The 19,122-nt window shown below is 42.3% G+C and overlaps 2 protein-coding genes across 11 annotated transcripts in view; one reads left to right on the top strand and one right to left on the bottom strand.

The window, feature by feature from the left end:
- The window catches only part of LOC6624884 (protein qui-1), a 73,571-nt gene that overhangs the window by 48,578 nt on the left and 5,871 nt on the right, over positions 1–19,122 (bottom strand). For 5 of the 10 annotated variants that reach the window (XR_004303922.2, XR_004303923.2, XM_070210247.1 and 2 more), the window contains exons 1-2: positions 1,951–2,105; positions 521–716 (exon numbers count right to left, since the gene is read on the bottom strand). The exons of 2 other annotated variants lie outside the window; for them this stretch is intronic. The gene's annotated coding sequence lies outside the window, so the exon portion shown is untranslated. Of the gene's footprint in view, positions 1–520; positions 717–1,950; positions 2,107–19,122 lie in introns of those variants that run through there. 3 more of the 10 variants (XM_070210244.1, XM_070210243.1, XM_015174692.3) reach the window with 3 other exon arrangements.
- Positions 11,196–12,692, top strand: GstE11 (Glutathione S transferase E11). Its single transcript, XM_002050937.4, has 3 exons — positions 11,196–11,298; positions 11,411–11,509; positions 12,059–12,692. Exons 1-3 carry the CDS (start codon positions 11,285–11,287, stop codon positions 12,630–12,632), a joined length of 687 nt encoding a protein of 228 aa, XP_002050973.1. The 5' UTR covers positions 11,196–11,284; the 3' UTR covers positions 12,633–12,692.

Consider the following 19,122-nt stretch of genomic DNA (forward strand, 5'->3'; position numbering starts at 1 on the left):
GGCCGGCCACCTTTACGTTTTCTGGGCCAGCTGCGTGTGTCATAAACATTTTTAATGCCGCATTTTATTTTTTTTTACTGTTGTTGTTGTTAGTCCAACGGAAATTGAAAAGGATGCGGCATTGTTTATGGCTGAGAAATAAAGAGAGCGTAATTGCCAGGCTTCGTTTTGGCCCACACCCACAACCCCCCAACTAGCCCCCACGCTGATGGGTATTCAATTAGGTTAATATGTACGCGTGGCCGCTAAAAGCATTCACAGCATGTGGGCGTGGCAATTATTGGCCACATTTCCATGCGCGGCAAACTAAAACTAATTATGGAAAAGCGTCGCTAGATTAAAAATAAATACGCTTTCAGCCTGAATGCGTTTTTTTGTTTTTTTTTTTTATTGATCTGATAAATGGGATGCTGCTGGTCAACAAGGACAAATTAGTTGGCAGCATGTCCTGCAAATCCACCGTCCCCCCCTCCCCCCTTTCCCTCGCGCACACACTTTGCATTTTTTCGTTTGGACTTACTGTTAATGTGTTTCCTTTGCGTTTATGTTATTTAATTTGTTTGTTTTGTTTTCACGATTATCTCATAATTAAATTTTATTCATTCACTTGTCCTTTTGTTATTGTTATTTTTTTTTTTTTGTTATTGTTTCTATTGTTGCTGTTGTTGCTGCTGCACTTTAATTACACGAGTTGGCACAAAATTGTTTCGTTTGCGCTAAACAAGATTTGTGTTAAAAGGGAAAACTTAAGACGGGCGCTTTTATAGAAGGAGGGGCGGGCTGAGGGTTTGCCAAGTGGTCTTCTCTCATTTACATTTTATGCATATTTTAATTGCTCGCAGCCTGAAAATTCGAAGGCAGCTTTTCACTGTCCAAAGCAGACGAGGGAAAGCAGCAGCAGCGTACAGGAAGCTGCCAGAACAATGGAACGAGCCAGCCTCAAGCTGGACAAGCTAAAGGATCAAAACTTCAGAACTTGTTGTTGTTGTTGTTGTTGTTGTGGTCAATGCATCTGGCAGCCATTTTGGCTTTATTTGCCTGGGTTTTGATGTGTGTGTATGGGTATGGGTTGCGGGGCGGGGGAGAGGTGTATTTTTAATTGAAAATTAGAGCGAAACCTGCAGAAGTTTGTCCTTGGACTGTTGCCTGCACAATTTACTTATTTGCTTACTCTTCCCCCTCCCCCGTTTTGGTCTCTTTTGTTGTTGATTAAAGTTCAATTGGCGAAGTTTTTCAATTAAAACAGTGCACTGTGCACAGTGTGCAGCGCTTTTGTTTTTTTAAAGGGCTCCACGCGCCAAACTTTTGTTTGACCAATTGCCACTGATTCGTGGGCGGCGGGGGCGTGCGGTCGGCTGTTCGGCTGTTGAGTGCTTGCAATGCTAACAGCTAATTGGTTTTTGTGCCGATAACACTTGACACACGCATACAGACACACACATCTGCATGCATACATATATATATATAAAATTGGATATTGGCAAGCATTGTTGACATTTTAATATCAATCTCCATCAACATGGCAAGATTACCGTTGCGGATGCGAATGCGAATGGCAATGGCAAAAGGGCGGAGACAATGATAAATGCAAACGAATTCAACGGATGCCGTTAAAAAATAAATAACTGCAATTCTCAAAAGGCATTAAGAGTGAAACGGAATATAATATTAATAATGAGTAAGAAGGCAGCAGAACGCGCACATAATTTAAGCATATTATTACAGTGGCTAATGGTTAACTCATGGCTGGGTAGGGGTAAGGGGGGCAGTGCGGTGCAGTGGGCGGGATTGACAACGCTATCGAACCGAGAACACAACACAAGACCAAACATAAACAGATGCAAGATGAAACGCACATAAACGCACGCGTGTGTGTCTGTGTGTCTGTGTGTGTGTGTTGGGAGTTAGCAAGGGGGTCGTGTAGGATGCGGGGTAACTACAGTTATTTACACTTCACTCAGTCGGCCAATGGGACTGCCTGCTGCTGCTCACTTCGCGCACGTTTCGCATTCAGCTAAGTTGAACTTGTTCCCTTTTCAAATGTTTTCAAGCAGTTCTTGCAGCCGCTTAGACGAACCGTACGCTTTGAACTACAACGAGGAACTGAAATGGCAAAACGAAATGCCAGCACTCCGAATGGGCACAAAAGCTTCGGCGAGCGCAACGCTTTGGCAATGGAACAGACCGCGAACGCAGAGAGTGTGAGCAGCGTGGGAGTGAGCGAAGCGGTTCTTCGTGTGTGTGTGTGTGTGTGTGTGTCCACGTGCGCATTTAGAGCGCGGGGCAGGGTATGAAGTGTCAGTGAGTGCTCTATGTTGCGCTAGGGACACTTGTAGCTCAGCTTGGACTATGTTGCGAGGCCAGCAAATGTTGCTGGGACTATTAAAACTGTTGCGCGAGCCGCTAAAACAAACTTTTTAGAGTGTGTAAACAAAAACAGTTTGTTTTTGTAGTCCCCGACTATTTGTTTGTTTTATGAACTGTCAAAAACAGAATAAAAAAAAAAACAAACAAACAAAAAACTGAACAATTTTCAAGCGCGCAATTGTGCTGTTAAGTTGGGTGGTTGTATAGGTGGGTGGTTGGGTTGGCCATGTAACCATTAACATTTGGCCATCTGCGCGCTGATAAGATAAACAATGTGAGCCAGGGATCAGGCGGCTTTACATATTGTTGTTGTTTTTGGTACTGTTTGCGGCTGCTGCAGCCGTTTACCTGGCGATGTGTGTCAGTCCCGGGCAGCCAGCATCGTCGCGCGGCGCCGAAGCAAAAGCGCCAATGAGCGCACTGCGGCCAGGATAAGCGCCAGAGGGAGCGAGCTTTTAACAATTGTGCTCAGCTCTCGATTCGTTTCAGTTTCCATTTCGTTGCGTTCACATTTGGCGCGCATTTAAAATGGCCAACATGCAGTCGCTTTAGTAATTCGACGTGCATTTAATTAGACATTATTAATTAAATTATTTATGAAAAAGGAACAGCGACAGCTGCAACACAAACTTATTAAACATTTATGGCCTGCATTGAGCGTAAGAATGAGGCATATACAAATCGGTTGAAGAGTGCTTTTTTTTTTTTTTTTGGGGCACACATTTCGCTTTGTGACATTTGCAGGAGATAAAACAACCCTTTTAGACAGCAAACATTTGTTTAGCCCCATCACACACGCACACACACACACACACACACTGAGAGACACGCTCACATATGTAAGTCTCGCAAACAAGGATTTAATGCTCTTTTGTGCCGTTGTCGCAAATTAGGTAACAAGATTTATGAACTGTAACTGGCACACGTGACATCTGCACAGAATACGCCATTAAAGTGCGGCTTTAAAACGTAATTAGAATTGTTTCACATTATTTATGTACCGTTCGAACCGTGCACAAGGTATTCATTAACATTAGCATAAAAACCTTCAGTTTAACGGCGAAAGTTACGCCGTACTCCGTTACGCCGCGTCCGTGAGCCGCTAAATGCCAACGAACTTTTGGCAAGCGACTCCTAAAAAAAAAAAAAAACAAAAAAGCTCCATTCCATACCCCCTCCCATCTGCCCCTTCTCCCCTGCAGGCAGGCACGCAGGTGTCTTTGTTCGTCTGCAGCAAATTAAGCACGATTAGGTAGCAAAAACAACAAGAGCTTTAAGAATGGGTTGTTGCTTGGGCATTAGCATATCGTATAGCGCTCTCCCGTATTCCGCTCTCCCTCTCACTTTCACTCCCACCTCCCAGCTACAGCGGCTGCCATCAATAGGTTGCCCCAGCGCCCAATCAATTTCAATAGTTAATAAGCTGCTGAGCGCCATGCAGCGTTTCGTTTCTTTGTTCCTATGCTCGGCATCGCCTGTAATTGAATCTCCTGTTGCGTGTGCCCAGCGGACTGCTCTTTGCACGCCCATGTGTGTGTGTGTGTGTGTGTGTGTGTCTGAGAGTGTCTGCTGCATAAATTAATTGATTTACTAAGTGCTCGCGTGTGTGTGTGCAAAATCCAGCCCAGTTGGCAGCCCTGCTGCCAATTAGCATTTGTGAATTTTGCAAGCGCTGCATACGCTGCGTATGCGTAATTTACGTTCAACAACTTTTCTCGTTTTATGACCAAAAAAAAAAAAGGGTCAATGTTTAATGGGCCACAAAACCCAAGAAAAATATATACATAAAAAAAAAGGAATTTAGATGCTCATAAATCTATACAATTTCAACGCATAAATGGCTTCATAAAACCCAACAGGAAAACAATCTAAATACGTTTGTATGTGCCTGAATATACCTCTAACAAAATCAGCAGCTTTTCAGGTGTTTTTTTCAGTCGTCCTTATAGAAATTCAATTTGTACGCATTGTTGCTGCTCAGCTGCGATTTATGTTACGCATCACAATTTCACATTTAATCAACTTATTTGCCACAAAAGGCGCCTCAACATGCCACTGCCACAGCCCGGCCAAGCACTCAGTTGCCAAATGTGAGCAGCCGAAACTTAATCCGCTTGGCCAGAAAATTTCTGCAGCAGCAGCAGCAGCAGTCGACTCGTTGACTGCCACTGTTCCGAAAATTACAGTTAGACAGCACAGAAGCCACAACATTTTGTTGCATGAGTGCAGGCTGCCTGCAACACAGCACTTGAAAAACGACGGCAGCTGCCATTAAACTTGAGGTTAAGTATCTGTATCTGTATCTGCACTCTGTCTATCTGTGTGTGTCTGTGTATCTGTATCTGCTCTCAAATCCGATGTAGCTTGGTTAGAACACTCAACAAATCCGACTGCAGTACATGAAATTGTGGCTGAAATTGGACAGGTTTATTTGACATGTGCTTCTCTGAAGCTATATTTAATTAAACATCCGTTCGTTCCTTTGTATAATATGAACTTTAACCGAACTTTAATTAACTTGCAATTCGCAAATTTTGATCGGCAGTTCAATTCGAATGAGAAATAAATAATATTAAATACGTTTTTTATATTCAAAATAAGCAATATGTATTGTTATCTGAGATTCTAGCTTAAAATTGATAAATACTTTCAATATCCCATAAACCGAAGATCTCTTAAGAGCCTAACACCAACTCTGCCACATCCTGACGGAAGCTCTTTCATTATTATTATATTTCCAAAATAAAATACACTTCGATAAGCTTAGCTAGCAAAGTGAAGCTTAATGTATGCAACAGCATTTCTTTCACTCAGCTTTATGCGAAAACCTGATAATCCCATCAACAGATTGAAAAAGAGTTTTTTGTTTTTCTCGAGCTCTGCAGCAAATTAGAACTTGTTGAGCTGGCGAAAGGATTTCCCAATTGGTATTTTGGACTGCCTAATGGCCAAACTCTGTTAACGTATACAAAACAATGTAATCTAATGCCTTCAGGGACCCGGCCCTGTCAGCTGTGCCGAGTTGTGCCGTGTGTGCCTGTCAAGCTTTTGCGACCATTTGATGATGCATTGAACGGGGACGAACGTGCTCCGCATGGAGTGCGGAGTGGGCGAGCACTTGGGGGCAACGTTGGCTGTTTGGCTAACGCTCGCTAATCCATCAACAGCAGCCAGGTCGAGTGCCGACAGCGGCCTTCAAAAACAATACCAATAAAATGTCCAACGCATCCAACAGGGCTCCAGCTTTATAAGAAAACAAACGCGAAACACACACACAAAAAAAAAAAAAAGAAAAATCCATATTCATGCGAGCGCTTTTTACGGCTATAAAAACGTATGTTAACAGCATATGCCAAGCCAACCTCCACCCCCCCCCCCCCCCCCCCCTGCGCCTACCTGGTTCATGCATGCGCATCACCTGCAATCTGAGCCGCGCCATCTGACAGAGTCTTATGAGCAGCAGCAGCAGCAACAGCAGCAACATTTCGCATTTCTTTTTTTATGCTCCAATAAAGTTCAATAAAATGACATCAAAGCGGAAAACTGCTCACACGATTTTCCGCACGCAGCGATAACGGAACGATATCGGAAAAACCAAGCCAAGTAAATTAAAGGCCGAGGCCAGCTGGCGGCATACTTGACTCTGCCAAAAATGCGGCCCACTTTCTTTTTGGTTACCCTGTTGTCGTGCTGCCCGATGGAGGTCAGGAGGTCAGCTTGAAGGCGCTGCTGGACATTGATGGACAGCGACAGGGCGACCTTTGGCACAGGAATGCACTGAAAAATCAAAACTAGAAATCGAACGGGAATGCGAATTTCCCATTGACAAGCGCAAAAATAGAAAGACTATCGAATTACAATCATTTTCTTCGAAGCAAATAACCTTTAACCTTTAACGAATGAAAAACCTATATGATTTTGTGCCATGCTCATAAATTTTCTGCTCCTCTTAAAGCTATCTTCATAGAACTTGACATAGATGTGGCTGTGCTTACATAAAATATATCGATCGAACCACTTTCTCATATAGCTGCCATAGGAAATGTTGCTCAAGAGAAGATTGACAAGCGTGACAAGTTTCCATGTGCGGAAAATCTTAAAGCCGAAACATAAGTTTTCAATTATCCGAGAGCTGTGGATTTGGCGAATATCAAATACATTTTCTCAAAGATCTTTGCGAATGAATTTGAAGCTTCACTTCAGAGATAATTGTTTCTTTGAACCTTAAAATATTTTATATTCTCAAAGACTTTGACCCCAAACTTCGTGCTCAGATGTGCCGAGGCTCAGGCCAATGCGTTTTTCTACATTCAATAAAAGTTGTCAAATAGATTCAATCTGTTAAATGAATCGAAATTCTGGTTTCTTTAAACTTATTCTAATTAAAAGGCATTCCAAGATTCATTTTAATGTTTTGTCTCCCTGTAAGTTTCAAATATTATTCAATAACATGCACAGCTTTTTATATATGGAACTGTCCACCGCTCTAGAAACAACATTTTTACAAGAAATTTTGCAAAAATACCAGGCGAACAGAAATGACTAGCAGCTAGCAGCTAGATGCACAGAAAATTTCGGCGGAGATATGTCGTTTCAAAACGACATAACTCCGCCAAGAAAATGGTTATGTGGGATTATGTCGGAGATATGTCGTTTCAAAACGACATAACTCCGCCATGATAATGGTTATGTGTGATTATGTCGTTTTGAATCGATATATCTCCGCCGCTCTAAAAACAACATTTTTACAAGAAATTTTGCAAAAATACCAGGCGAACAGAAATGACTAGCAGGTAGATGCACAGAAAATTTCGGCGGCTCTAAAAACAACATTTTTACAAGAAATTTTGCAAAAATACCAGGCGAACAGAAATGACTAGCAAGTAGATGCACAGAAAATTTCCGCGGAGATATGTCGTTTCAAAACGACATACCTCCGCCATGATAATGGTTATGTGGGATTATGTCGTTTTGAAACGACATATCTCCGCCGCTCTAAAAACAACATTTTTACAAGAAATTTTGAAAAAATACCAGGCGAACAGAAATGACTAGCAGATAGATGCACAGAAAATTTCGGCGGAGATATGTCGTTTCAAAACGACATACCTCCGCCATGATAATGGTTATGTGGGATTATGTCGGAGATATGTCGTTTCAAAACGACATAACTCCGCCATGATAATGGTTATGTGGGATTATGTCGTTTTGAAACGATATATCTCCGCCGCTCTAAAAACAACATTTTTACAAGAAATTTTGCAAAAATACTAGGCGAACAGAAATGACTAGCAGGTAGATGCACAACAATTTCCGCGGAGATATGTCGTTTCAAAACGACATACCTCCGCCATGATAATGGTTATGTGGGATTATGTCGTTTTGAAACGACATATCTCCGCCGCTCTAAAAGCAACATTTTTACAAGAACTCATGCTAAAATCTCTATAATCAGAGTGCTTCACTAATGACCTCCAATAATCCCCTAATTTCAATGAAGTCAACATCCTCTTTTATGTTTGTATATAAAATCCATTTTCATGCTAATAAATTTGTTTAAGCACAGGCAAATCCCCACAAAGAACTCAAATTACAAATGAACAAACGCTCGAATTGCATTTTCCTCTTCATTTTTCTTGACTTTAACTCTCTCCCACTCTCTCTCTCTCTCTCTCTCTCTCTCTTTCTCTATGTTTGCTCATTTTTAAAGCAAAAATGGTATTCAAGTTTTGGCTACAAGTTTGAATTCAGGCATTCGAATAAATGAAATGAAATGAAATGAAATCATTCTTGAAAATTATGAATAGAGAACTCATTCAACTGAATTTGCGGCAACTCATCCTGCTCGATTTCTCTGAGTGTATTTAGTTGAGTGAGCGTTTAAAGAATGCTTTAAGTTCTGGCTGTTCTCTGCTGTTGTTGTTGTTGGGGTCCATTTTATTTGCATGCCGGAGTTGCCATTGATTGGCCGTCAGCTTTTGGGCCTGCCCTTCATTTGACTCGGCCACTTGGCTAAATGGTTGCTTTTTCTACCCTAGACCCACTTTTCAATGGGTCATATGGGCTTGCTTAAATGCATGTAACAGCCCATCTGTTCGCCCTACCCTCCGCCTGCCTGTCTATCTCCTTTGACCTATCTCGATGAGAGCTAGAGACTTTAAATTTGCAATGTCTAATGTCATGACAACAATATCTAAGCCCGTTTCCAAGATATCGATAATCATCGAATTAAAAATCAGATTTTTGGTGCATATCTTGCAGTTTTTAAAAGCCAGAGAGAGCCAACTTGATATGCAGGTTCTTCTGTAGTAGACACAGATCTAGAATAAGCAAGAGCTCGGTTACAGGGCATCTGCTGGTCGTGTAGTGCCGACTCGAGCACTGCCTCTTGTTTCATATCTATATCCAAGTAATGGCATGTCACTTTTAATTTAGCCAACGATTTATATACATGTATATATAGATGCTGGGTACCACCCCAGGCAGTTGCCTGGGCCCCCATGTCGCCAGTTCATTTCCAATAAAAACAAAAGCCGCCTGCCTGGGAGTCGGGTGGGTGCGCTTTATACGGCGACATCTTTATTATGCCTTATCTGATGTCCTCTCATGCATACACTTGTCTCCTGGCACATTTTCATTATATGTGGCCCAACGAGTCCTTGGCATTGGGCTGGCTGGCTGGCTGGCTGGCAGCTTTAAAGCCAGCCGCAGCGTTCAATGCCAGCAATTAGCCAACAAAACCAACTGACATTTAATTGTTATTAATCGCCATATAGCCAGAAAGAGGGGAAGAGAGAGAGTTGGCAGAGATCGAGCTGGCTGGGAATTAAGTAATATTTATGTTTTGGGTCAGACGGAAATGCAGCGCAATTGAGGCGAACCCACGCACGCCTTTCGCTTTATTGTTGTCCTGGCGAAACCATTAATAAAACTAGATTTTCCACTTGAAGCGCGCCACAGGACAATGCCAGCGGCAGCACTCAAGTGCGTATCCATGTCCATCTCCATCTCCATCTCCATCTTCATGTCCATGTCCATGTCCGAATCCTTAATGGCCGCCTTCTGCGGCAATTAATCTCACACGCTTTTCGTCTGTCTGTGATTTCAATTAAACGCGCACAAAACTAAGTTATGAAGATAAATGTCGCTCGTCAAATGGCAATCAATTAGTCAATGATTTTCAATAGGCCCAACACAGCCATAGCCCCCGCTCCCCTAGAGAAACCCACTTTAAGAACAGCCACCTGCCTGAAGAAATTACTCAATTACGATATTAAATTTAATGCCCAGGACAAGCAAAGGCGTCTCACTTTTGATCGCACTAAAAGCTTTAATAACTGTAAATTGCTTTCACAACATTTTGACAGCCCTGGGTCCTTGTCAATAGAGATGGACGCGGGCCTAGCATGACGGTCTCGTGCCTCGAAATTCATTTTCGTGTCAGCTTAAAAGCACGAAAAACAAATGCACGATGAATAACAATAAATACCAATTTATCATAACTATTTATCGTTGTCAATCTCATTCCTATTACGAACTATCGATAACAATAATTGAATGAAACGCCTATTAAGGAAATATACAAAATGTCTTTCACAAAATAAAAAAGTATAATATATTTATCTAATATATTTATTGGTTTTCGTGCTTTATAAAGCATAATAAATGCCAAGCCTCAAAACTTGAGAGCCCCGCACATCTCTACTTGACAGCCTCTTCACCCCCCTCACCATCCACTCCCACTCGCCATCTCCCATACACTGCCTGTCACTGGGCTGCCTTGGCAAGGAGCTCACCTGCATGCCAAGGCGCCACTTGTCGACCTGTCTCGACTTTTGGGGCTTTGGCATTTCCATTTCGCTGCGGCGCGTGACCAAATATTTGAGCACACTCCAAGCAGCACTTCAGGCACAAATTCCAATTGGAGCCGTATCGCATCTGATAAATATATATATATATACATATATCGATCATTTGGCTAAAAATCCAATTAAAGTTCACTTGAACGCAAATCGCGTCGCGTGCGCATTTTTCGGCTGAGCTATTAACTAATACGGAAATCGGCTTAAAAGAATTTAATTTTTGCACCTGGCCCAAGGGCTGCTTTGGGGCAAATCCGCTTAACTGTTATTGTTGTTGTTGTTGTCGTAAAAAACGTGCAAATCATTTAACAATTGAATATGCCGCGGCAACAGCAGGAGCTCCTTAATTGAATTGCCAGTTATTTAATTAACACATAAGTAAATTAATTCATCAAGTGTATAACCCATTTAAATGCAAAAATCTGCGCCCGCATAGCACAACAATTATTTGGACCCAAACTTCAAGAGAGCTGTGCACTCTAAAGTGAAAGCGGGTATATAGGTTAGGCAGTAAAGTCCGACTAAAAGGGCATGAAATTCTCAATATATTACCCATTCGTGAAGAAGAGTATTTAAATTTAGCAATCCGGAAACTCCAGTTTTATTTGAAGAGCCTGCAAGCGCTGCAGACTATTTGCTGCCTCTTTAAACTTTAAACTTATAAAACAGTGAACAGTGTATTGCGCAGTCGTTTACACTTAACTTGCGCGTTTGCATTTGTTATTCTTTTGAAAAGTTTTTAATTTGTGCGCTCTAACCGAAAAGTTTTGTCCGCAGCCCCCCTAAAATTGACTCGAAATTTTCCTTCATTTTTTATTTTTTCTGCGACTCTGTCAACGCCCATTCATCAATTATTTAAAGCATACTTTTGTGCTGGCCACGAAATTAAATTCAAATTGCGCTGAGCTTTAAGCTTTTGCTCTCTAGCTCCCACTCTCTCTCTCTCGCTCTCACTTTATCTGTCAATGTGATCGCAGCTTTCTCGTTTTAGTTGCTTTTCGCACTTCACATTGAACAGTTTGTGTTTTTCTTGTTCGGCTGACAATTAATAAAAAATGAGCAGCGCTGCGTAAGTTCAATTTCGTTTATTACTGTTTATTTGTTTCTCGCGCATGCAAAGCGACAATCAACATTAACTATTATTTATCTTGTTTATCTGTGACTATAACTCTCTCCCACAGAACCACGAAGAAACCAGTTCTCTATTATGCGCCACGCAGCCCGCCCTGCCGCGCGGTGCTGCTCACAGCCGCTGCTTTGGGACTCGAACTGGATCTGCGGTGAGTTTAATAACAAAAAAAAAAAAAAAAAAACAAAACAAAATGCAAAAAGCAAAAAGCTTATCGACTTTCACATGCCCCACGCGCTTATCGACTTGATTTTTTCGAGTGGAATGCGACTAAGCTAGTGAAGTGCAGTCGAATTAACAGTAACTGTTAACGAAATGTTAAATACTTAACATAGTGCAGGTTAATGAAAGTTCGTCTGTTAAATTCGTGAGCATTTGTTTATATATTGCACACGTTCATTGCCAAAACCTTTACTATTATATTCTTGAATTAAATGCACAATATAACATATATGTATAAAAAGACTCTTGAGCTGAATGTTAAGTCACTGTTAAGTCAAGCTTATGTAAGTGCTGATGTGTTAAGTGTATGTTAATTGCTTATGAAAATTGGCAAAATTTTCTAATATGTCAGACAACATACCTATTGAAATACACATCTCAGTTGGGGCAGCTAAAATACTCTTTACTGGCGTTAAAGCCAACAAACCAGTTGCATATGCACTTCATTCAACTCCCCCCGCCCGCTCTTCTGTTGCAGCACGGTCAATGTGAAGGCAGGTGAGCATATGACACCAGAGTTTCTGCTGCTCAACCCACAGCACACGATTCCCGTGCTGGATGACAATGGCACCGTGGTGAGCGACTCGCACGTTATCTGCAGCTATCTGGCGGATAAATATGCCGGGCCGGACGTGGCACTGTATCCGAAGGATGCAGCACAGCGTCGTCTGATAGATGCACGCCTATACTACGACTGCGGCCATCTGTTTCCCCGGGTGCGCTTCATTGTGGAGCCTGTGATCTATTTTGGTGTCACACAGATACCCGAGGATCGCATTAGCTACATGCAAAAGGCCTATGATGGCCTGGAGCAGTGTCTGTCTCAGGGCACCTATTTGGCCGGCGACAAGCTGACCATTGCGGATTTGTGCAGCGTGGCAACGGTGTCCACGGCGGCAGCATTTGCGCCCATCGACGCCGAAAAGTATCCAAAGCTAACACAATGGCTAAGCCGAATGCAGGCGCTGCCCTATTATAAAACTAACAATCAGGAGGGTCTGGAGCTGCTGGTAAACCTGGTCAAGGGTCTGCTGTCCCAGCGACAGAACTGAATGGCCGGACATCAATCAATATGGACTATAATACAATAGGCACCTTATATCTATATACAATGGCGCTGCTTGAGTTTCATTTGAAGGGTGTGGCGGGCTGGAAGGAAATATGATTGGAGGCGGAGAACAGTTATGCGCAGCTGTTGGACAACTAATGGCAAAACTTTTATTTTTATGAGCTTCGGGCTAACAGCTTGCCGCATAGACTGTTGGCCAAAAGACTATAAGCTAAACTTTTTAGACGGATTTTGTTGTTGCTGCTGCTGCTGTTGCTATTGCTGCTTGTTAGTCATTGATTACGAGCTGTAAGTGATCGCATTTATAGCTGTTAAGCTTGTTAACAATACCCTGCGGCCACTTGAGCTTTGTTGTCACGAGCAGGCGTGTTGCCTCACTGTGATTGATTTCCACCAGCGAGCGACTACAAAGCGTTAAGCAATAATAATAACAACAACTGAACTGACTTTGATGAGGCCATAAACTGATAATTATTGGCCAAGTCTGTGCCAGAGCAAATAAATCTTAAAGCAAGTGGAAAGACTTTGAGCAGGATTGTGCCGGGCACAGCGAAGCCGCCTGAAAGTATGCACTACAATTTATTGCGAGCTGCTTTGAGTTCTGATTGATTTGTTTAAGACTCTGGTGTATAATAAAATAATATGCTATTAATTAAAAGATTTTATATGTGCTAGCAAATCCGATAAGCAAACCCTTTGCATTTGACTAAAATGAATTGAGAGTTGCTTTTAAGCTTTTAATACTGCTTTACCTTATCAAAGCTAATATATGTAATAAATGTATCAGAAGATCTATGGAACAAACAAACCGAGTTGAACTTGCCCCAAGCTTAACCAATTGATCAAATCCCATGCATTTGGATGCAAGGCAGCGATTTCTAAAGACGCCACCCGAAAGTATGCAATAATATTTTATGCAGTTCGCTTTTGAGCGAACAGTTGGGATTCCAATTACAAAAGGCAGCTTATATAATAAATAAAATGCATTTTGAGATACTAATTAAATACATACCAGCTAATTAAGCTGACTAACCGCCCATTAATCAAAAACCAAGCAGCGGCCAAGCAGACAACACAATTTATGCAGAATGCCTTAAAGCTGCAGCCTCAGGTGAATAAGCCTTAGACTAAGAAACAACAAATATAATAAAATGCAAGACTATGTGAAAGAGCTATTTAATAGCTACTTCAGTTCATTATGCAACTTGCCACAGTCGCACTCAAAGAGCTGAGCAGTTGACATTTCAATTGAATTGCAGCCGAGTCCCTTTTCCAACTGAAGCCACAAATTTTTACACTTTGCTATTTAATTGTTGGTCACGTGAAGCAGCACTCGACAGCTCAGGCAGCAGCAAGCGACAACGACAACAACTGCAGTAAGAGCTAAAACAAATATGTCGCCCTTGCCAACGCACTTGCTGTGCAGCATATGCGAACCGAAAGCAACAACTTGAGCGACACACACACATGCACACACACGCACACCCACACACACGCACACCCTAACCATATTAGTTTAGTGCGCATTTTAGTGTGCCTGAGTGCAGCAGCTATTTTGTGCACGCAACTGTTGTCATTTTATGCTGCACATGCAACATCCAATTAACTTGCCACGCGACCAAAAAAAAAAGGTCACATAAACACAGCGCAAACACTTTTTGGCTTTTGGCGCATAGCGTCATTTTTGTTGGGCCGCACTAAAGTTTGGGTCAACTTTCTGTTTAGGTTTTTCGGCAGTAAAAACTCACAGAAAATGCTATTAACCGAACTGGACTGAACTGGTCGGTAGCTAGACGACCTAGTCCTTTCGTGCGGCATTAAAATTTAATACGCTGCACAAAGAGAAAAAACATAAACACGAAAAGTTAATGCCAGAGGGTTCAGGCTAAACGAATCCGAGTTACCCTATGGCTTCATTTGCTAAAGAGATTATTAACAGAAGTGTGGATATTGCAAATAAGCTGGCCAAATTGTAATTAAGTTTCTGCATCGTTCAGCTGGCCAAGCTATCGCTCTGCCCAGGTATCGCCAAACTATCTGCCTAGCGATAGAAAGAGCAAGAACTAATTGCGGCAACATTATATCGTATTCGTGGACCCTAAATAGACTTTAAGCCCAATTTGCTTATCTAGAGCAACCGAAAAGACTGCGTGCATTTGGAGAATGGAGCGTATACTTAATATCAGAAATAATAGTAAAAACAGGCATAGAGCGTATACTTAATAAAAAAAGTGGGAATAAAACGCATGAATAGGGTGCTCACAATCATAGAAAAATGCGTGTAGAGAAATATTTAAGAAGAAAAAGTCAACTTTTGACACTTTAAACTCTGAGCAGCAAAACATTTTTCTCTAAGCGTATTTAAAGGCCCCAGCTAATCTTTAATAACTTAGAGTATGAAAAAAAAGGGGGGGTGAAGTGAAAAACTGAAAGAAAAACAACGTTGGCCGCCCGTTAAGTAAAGTCAACATTGTAACTGAAACCGAAAGCGAATTGGACATGGACACGGCCAATGCTTGTGGGCAAGGGGCAAGCGGCTGGAGCGGAAGTTAGAGTCCTTTATGAGCTGGTTGCTGTTGCTAGTCATGATTAATGATGCCGTTGTGGGCTCGCATTTCCGGTTCGTTTAAAGTTGAAATGTCGTTGGACATCTGCTGTTGCCAACTAGTTGTTGTTGTTGTTGCTGCTGGGCTTTTACTCGTTTGCCTGTGGGTTGCGGTTTGTTTAACATTGAAATTAACTTTGGCCACACAATATTTCAATTTTAATGTGTGTTTAGTCGAAAATTGCATCAACCTGCATTCAGCTAAAAATCGATGCATAACATTTTCTGCATTTAATGAACACAATTTCCTCCGCAAAACTCATGCAAATGCGATAAATCCATAATAATAATAATAATAAAATGCCAGACAATGGGCAAATGGAAATTTCAATCACATAACGAATTTTGTGTTCTGTATCACATTTCCAATTGGATTTGGATTCGATGCGCTTCGTTAAAATCTGATTCGAATGTCGAGCAATTATTTTGGGCCAAGTTTGGTGGAAGTTGGCCAGTGGGGCAGCTTGTGGGGGCGGGGCGAGGCGGGCAACTAGTACATGATTCTGCTCTTAAATTGCTGGCAGACAAATTGAGTGAGTCGACTAGAGATGAGCGCGTGTCGCTTGCTTTCGATAACTACCTCGATTTTTCGATAACATGTTTGAACGATTTTATCTTGCTTTCGATAACAGTCTTTCTCTTAACATTCTTTACTTTAGTTTAGCTTAACTTTCAAGCAACATTTCGTGCTCGATCGTGTCCCTATAGAAATTAAAGGCACGACACGCGCCCAACTCTGGCGCAGCACAAGCTCGCCCATGGCGCTCATGTGTCCCAGCTCATGCGCTCTAAAGCATAGCTCTTTTGGCTTTTTTGGGGCATGGGCTCGGCTGCCTGGTTCTTGTATATTGAATTTTGGGCATTGCACATGCTATTGACACCTAGATGCAGTGTGCTTGGCTCTCGGCCAACTCATTTGCAATGCCCAGGCCCAGGTCATTGAATAATGCAGGATTTATCCCCATTCAGTTCAATCGGTTGCATCTTAATGCCAGCCGATGCCAAATGATGCCACTTAATGCAGCCTGCAACAGGCGCATTTTGCTAATCAGAGCACAATGCACTTAGTTGCAAGCAAACAGACGGACAGACAGTCGGACAGGCGGGCGGACGTGCTGGAAAATACTCGGCGATTATGCGATTCGAACAGACAGCCGGACAACGAGCAAATCGCACGGACGGAGAGAAGGACGTACAATGTCAACATTCATCTGGCCGCTGTCTGATAAGCGCACACTTTTCGCATTGTGCACAGGCAAATGCAATTCAAATGAGGTCGCTTGCATAGGCAGCCTGTCAGCCAGCAGCTCCTGCTGACCTGCAAACACACACACACACACACACACATACACTCGGAAGCAGCGTTCGTTTGCCCGCACTTTGCATCACATTCGATGCATGCTGATTAAGTTCATGCTGTCAGAGGCAGCAACAGCAACTGCTGCAACAACAACAGCAGCAACAGCATTTGCATAATTGCCATGGCTGGCACAAAACCTGAACTGCAAATTTCAGAAGAAAAAAAAAAGGCGAATAATTTTAAGTGCGCCATTATGTGATTGAATTGCCACGGAAGCTTCAATCCAAGCCCCAGCCCGAGCCCCTACATCCAAGCTCTAGCCGAAATCCTGCCTGCTTTAATCAATATTCACATGCTGCACTCACTTATATATATTTTAATTTATTTTCAAACATTTATATAAATCTGATTTAATCCACTAACAGAAGGCCGCTGCATGGCCAGAGATAACCAAATTAGAAGCAGAAAACAAACAACTGGGCAATGCACTATTTGCAGGGCATTTGCAATAACAAATCAGGCTGAAAAAGGAGGTGCTAACAATTAAATACCCTTTCAGTTCCGTGGCAGTTCGATTTGAATGGAAGATGTGCACCCAATTCGAAGGAGCTCGTTAAGCTTGGTTAAGAAGCTGGGCCAAGATGTCTAGAGAAGAAACCTAATTTAATAGTCTGAAAGAATGTTGTCAAAAAATGTGTAAAGCATTGAAGAAGACATTTTTAATAAAATAATATGAATGCCATATAGAAAAGTCTCTCTGTCTGTCTTTCTGCCCAAAACAATCCCACCTTAGCCAACCTGGCGCAGTATTTGACTTTCGATCAGATCCCATAATTTTTAATTGTTTTGAAAAGCCATCTAAAGCACAAAAGCTGCAGTTATTTCAATTAGTATTAAGACTCGTAAAATACACAAAAGCCAAATGTGAGCTCATTTGAATATAAATTAGGGATTTTCCTACCGACAACTAAGTTATTCAAATAATTATGCAAAAATTTCTATGAGCTCTCTGTGGCATTCAAATGAATATGAATATTCATATTCACAATCATATTCATATTCAGATAACTGCATGCCCATTGGCATGTGAATATTATTTGGCAATTCACATTATTTTCATAGATGGCTGGGAATGTTTTGTTTGTTTGACGCAAATAATTGCGGAAATTGCGCAAAATGTTCAATAAAATCTGCAATAAATGGCCATATTTTGACACACACACACACACACACACACACACACAGACACAACAAAGTTTTCCAATTAAGGCGAGCAACAAATGAATTATTTCAGTCTTAACCCGGATGCTTGGGCCCTGCCTTGACTCAACTCCTGAGCTCATTCAGCCGTGTGCCCAACGTCTGTTCGCTGATTACAGGCCCCAAAGGCATTCGACTCAGCTCGGCTGGGCACGACGTGGCCTCGTCTAGGCCTAACACACAATATGCCACGTAACACATCCCATTCCCCCCGTCCACTGCCCCACGCCCCCTTGAGGCGTCGCTTTCACGCATTCGCCTCAATGCGCCTCGTCTGGCAGCCAAGCTGTCAGTTTAAGCAATTAACTTTGGAGCCGTGGCGCCAACGGCTGGCTACGCATTGATTAGCAGTTTATGTGGTTGCTGCCGCAACAGCCTAAAACAACTAGGCAAACACGTTGATTGCTTCATTTCGGCCTGGTTAACGCTGCATTCCAGTCGCCAGTTGCCTCGTTGCAGCAATGCAGTTTCCAGCCAACCTCTAAGCGCCCCAAACTAGGCTATAAATCTGGCACAAACATAGCCAGGCACGTAGCATGCGTGGGTGTGTGTGTGAGTGCGTGTGTGTGTGTACTTCTTGTTGTCCAACATTCTGCCTAGCTACATGGCTGCACTCCTGGGCTCATCTGCCCGTCTGCCTCTTTTATCTATCTGTCTGTCCATGCACCCATTCGTGTTTCTTCTATTCCGGTGTCTGCCTTGATTTTGTTTGTCTGACACGACGGACAGCTGCAGATGTTGCTGCTGTTGCTGTCGTTGTTGTTGTTGTTGCAGTTGTTTCTGCTGTGATTGTTTCGGTTGTTGCAGCTGATAATGTTGCTGCTGCTGCTGCTGTTGTTGTTGTTGTTGATGCTGATGTGGTTGCTGCTGCTGTTGTTGTTGTTGTTGTTGCTTCTGTTGCTTATGTTGCTGCTGCTGTTGTTGTTGTTGTTGTTGCAGCTGTTGCTGTTGTTATTGCCGCCGTTTTTTCTGTTGCTGCTGCTTCTGTTATATCTGGTGTTGCAGTTATTGTTGCACTTGTTATTGTTGCTGCTGCTGTTGTTGTTGCTTCTATTGTTGCTGCTGCTTCTGCTGTTGCAGTTGTAGCTGCACTTGTTGTTGCTGCTGTGATTGTTGCTGTTGTTGTTATGTTTGTCGTTGCTGCTGCTGATGTTGCTGTTGCTGCCGTGGTTTCGACTGTTACAGTTATTGCGGTTGTTGTTGTTGCTTTTGCTGATGTATTTGTTGCTGTTGTTGCTGTTGCTTTTGCAGTTGCTGCTCTAGTTGCAATTGTTGTTGCTGTTTGCTGCTCTTGTTGTTGCAGTTGTT

The sequence above is a fragment of the Drosophila virilis genome, chromosome 5, assembly GCF_030788295.1.
Source record: "Drosophila virilis strain 15010-1051.87 chromosome 5, Dvir_AGI_RSII-ME, whole genome shotgun sequence".
Taxonomy (NCBI): Eukaryota; Metazoa; Arthropoda; class Insecta; order Diptera; family Drosophilidae; genus Drosophila; species Drosophila virilis.

Coding starts and splice junctions, on each gene's coding strand:
- GstE11 (XM_002050937.4), top strand. Junction 11,510..12,058: donor GGACTCGAACTGGATCTGCG/GTGAGTTTAATA, acceptor CTTCTGTTGCAG/CACGGTCAATGTGAAGGCAG.